At 33.3% G+C, this 3530-nt stretch overlaps 1 protein-coding gene across 3 annotated transcripts in view; it reads left to right on the forward strand.

Moving 5' to 3' along the window:
• ATF1 (activating transcription factor 1) overlaps positions 1-2585 on the forward strand; it is a 45745-nt gene extending 43160 nt beyond the window's left edge. For all 3 annotated transcript variants that reach the window (XM_017545842.2, XM_017545845.2, XM_017545846.2), the window contains one exon: positions 903-2585. In XM_017545842.2, coding sequence (XP_017401331.1) covers positions 903-1047 — 145 coding nt within the window. In that variant the 3' untranslated portion in view covers positions 1048-2585. The remainder of the gene's footprint in view (positions 1-902) is intronic.
• The last annotated feature ends 945 nt before the right edge of the window (positions 2586-3530 follow it).

The raw sequence follows: 3530 nt of genomic DNA on the forward strand, positions 1-3530 counted from the left end.
CTTTTTTTTCCTTTATTTTTAATTTTTATTTTTGTACTTTTAGTAGAGACGGGGTTTCGCCATGTTGGCCAGACTGGTCTCGAGTTCCTGACCTCAGGTGATCCGCCTGCCTCACCCTCTCAAAGTGCTGAGATTATAGGCACGAGCCACCACACTCAGCTAATACTTCCTATTACTATATGCATCTATAACTTACATGTGACTTCAGATAGATGTTCCACGACATGCACAGAACTATTTGCTCAAGCATTGTTTGTAATTTGAACTCGAATAACAGAAAGTATGTGTCACAAGTTAACCAGAGGACCTATAATTTCACTCTTTGGTATTTAAGAGAAATGAAACCTGTCTCCAAAAAAAAAGTGCCTATACAGCTAATACTAGAAACAGCCCAAGAGACTGGATAAACAAATGGTGGTTACATTCATTTGTTTATCAGCAGTCTAAATTTTCTGCAGTGGAATATGCCCAGCAACATAAAGGAACAAACCACCATGCAGCAACGTGGATGAACCTCAGTGATGTGCTGAGTGAAGGGACACATGTAAGTGTATGACACTTACATGAGGCTCTAGAATAGGAAAAAACTAATCTCTGGTGATAAAAATCAAAACGATAGTTGCTTGGAAGGGGACTGACCAGGAAGGGGCAGCGGGGAGCTTTCTGCCCGGAACTACATTCTTTTTTGTCTTGACAGAGGTGTGGGTTATACAGGTGTACACAATTGCCAAAACTGACTGAATTCTACACTTAAGATCTGTATATTCCCTATGTGTAGATGATAATTTAAGTTTTTAAATGATGAAGAAAAAAAGGTGACCAGGGAGAATTACTGAAGACCATTTACCATATAAAGAAGGTGAAGGTTTTTCTAACATTGTTTTTTAAATGCTCATATTTAGAGAAGCTGCTCGAGAATGTCGCAGAAAGAAGAAAGAATATGTGAAATGCCTGGAAAACCGAGTTGCAGTCCTGGAAAATCAAAATAAAACTCTAATAGAAGAGTTAAAAACTTTGAAGGATCTTTATTCCAATAAAAGTGTTTGATTCTTAAGAAAGAAAATATTTTTGTGGACTTCCATAAAAATTAAATGGATTTCTTAGTGGAGTTTTATAAATTAAAGGTCAAAAGTGAAGTTTTTTATTTAGGCTTTTCCAACTCAAGGATAACTATCTTATGCACGATATCTAGTAGCAGAGGAGAAAGTGGAAAATGACTTCAAGGAAGCTATGGGCACAACTGGAAGCTTTGTAGAAATTAAACATATTCAAGAAGCAAGAAATGAACTTTCAGCAGTCTAAATTTTCTAAATAACCAATAGTTGCCAATCCAAAATGGCAGAGAAGATGAAATTTGATAAACTAAATTTTTAAAAATAAATTAATTTACCCTACGGGTTTGCATTTCTGTTTGCTGAAATTTACCTTTTTTAGTTATATATGTGTGTGTGTGGGTGCACACGCGTGCGTGCATGCATGTGTATTTTATTTCTGCCAATACTAATTTACAAAAGTAAGAGAAAACATAGTACATTACTAAATATATAAATTATGTGTTCTGATTATGTATACTTGTTCTCATGTCAAGTCTTTTAAGTGGGTTTTTTGAAGACTGTTTATTGGACTTGAATGGATTTTTGAGACTGGGTTAATTATTTTTGAGGTTTTATCCTAAAAGGCATCTAAGGTACATGAATGGAGTGTGGTAATTTTATAACATTTTTTATCAGAATGGAAAGAGAACTGTTTAAAAGTTTGATACTTTTAAATAATTGGTATTTTTGCTCACTCTGGTAATGGTGATTTTCTACAAATATATAATAAATTGTTTTTTTTTGATTCTATATTCTGTATGCAGTTGAATAGCCATTACTTATTCTGCTGTGCTTTAATAGAATGGAATGTTTACAGGCCCTTAAAATATTATTTTTTAAAAACCTTCTGAAGATGCATACCAAAGTTTTTCCAAGACAATTTTATAATCAATTTAATGTAGGGTTTATCAGATTCTATAATAATATGGTTATTAGGGCAGTTTTATGTTAAAGACTACTTTGTAATGTAGTGAATGGTACCTTTATAAGAAAAGTGACTGCCAATATATTTTTATAGCTAATCTTTATAAATTCTAATGTTGAGTTTTTAATGATTATTTTAAATGTTTATATAGTTTAGTAAAATTTGCACCTCAAAAGTATCATTTTTATATTATGGGAAGTAAAGTTTTCAGATTAGCTAATATTTGCATTGTAAATTTTGTATGCATTTTATCTAAAATTCAAAAATACTGTTGGTACACTAGTGTTTAACATCTGTATTCCAATTTGTATACAGTTTGAAGTTGTACTGCAAAACTATTGTGTGCTTCTTACACAGTATGTATCATATTGTCATCTGTGAAATTAAAGGACATTTGATAGTCTGCTGAATGTAAAATATAATGCTTGGTATATGAATGATAATCTTGTGCTGGTGGCCATGCTGTTAATTATCCTAATGCTATGTAGAAATCTTCACTTAACTGATAAATTTGTGTTTGCCCCTCCTGATGAAATTTCTCATTAAAGGGGTCTTTTAAAATGGGACTCTGTTGACTTGGCAGCACTTTATGAAAAGAAAAAAAAAGTTTGATCACCAGGGGGATTACTTTATCACTTACTGCCTTGTGTAAAGCCAGAATCTCAAACTGGTGGCCCATTAGACCTAAGAATATGAGGAGATGTGAGGTCACTGGGTTGTCAAGAGTGTTTCAACAGTAAATATATTATTGGGTAAACACCATGCTTGACTGCAACAGAGGTAGCCTAGCTCTTAGTGCCGTAACAGCAGGACATCTGCAAATACTTGTAAACTCCTCTGCCTTCAGACTTCTGGGGTGTTGCTCACTAGACCCAGTTACTTACTCTAGCTGTATGAAACAGGCCAGGGCAAATCATTAATGGTTGCATAAATGCATAACAAATTATTTTCCTGGATGTTTTTCTAATTGGAATCCACTGTGGGGATTATCACATTTTAAGATGACTATAGTCCAGACATGAAATTAGACTTCAAAAATGCAAAAGATCAATCAAATTATTTCCTTAGTTCAACTTACTATTTTACGTAAGTTGATTTACTCATTTATATGTTAATTGATGGAAATAGATTATTGTCCACAAACACATCTAGGACATATATTTCTTTTTCTTTTTCTTTTTTTTTTTTTTAGTGAAAGAGAAAGGGGGAGAGAGAACAGAAGTCTTGCTCTATTGCCCAGGCTGAAATGCAATCTAAAAATAGGTATTAAAAACCTCTTTTATGCCGATAATTGTACTTAACAGCAGAGACAGGAAGGAATAAGGGAAGAAAATAACAGCCAACCAATATTTCATTTAAATCTGTGAAATGCTATGCAAATGCTGAAGACTGATTTACTTCCATTTATTTGGTCACTTTCAAAATAGGTGTAGTGTGATACTGAAAAAAAATGTATGTTCTGTGGACCTGGGGTGAAGAATTCTATAAATATTCACTGAGTTTACTTGTTC

This window comes from Cebus imitator, unplaced genomic scaffold (genome assembly GCF_001604975.1).
Source record: "Cebus imitator isolate Cc_AM_T3 unplaced genomic scaffold, Cebus_imitator-1.0 Scaffold181, whole genome shotgun sequence".
Lineage (NCBI taxonomy): Eukaryota > Metazoa > Chordata > Mammalia > Primates > Cebidae > Cebus > Cebus imitator.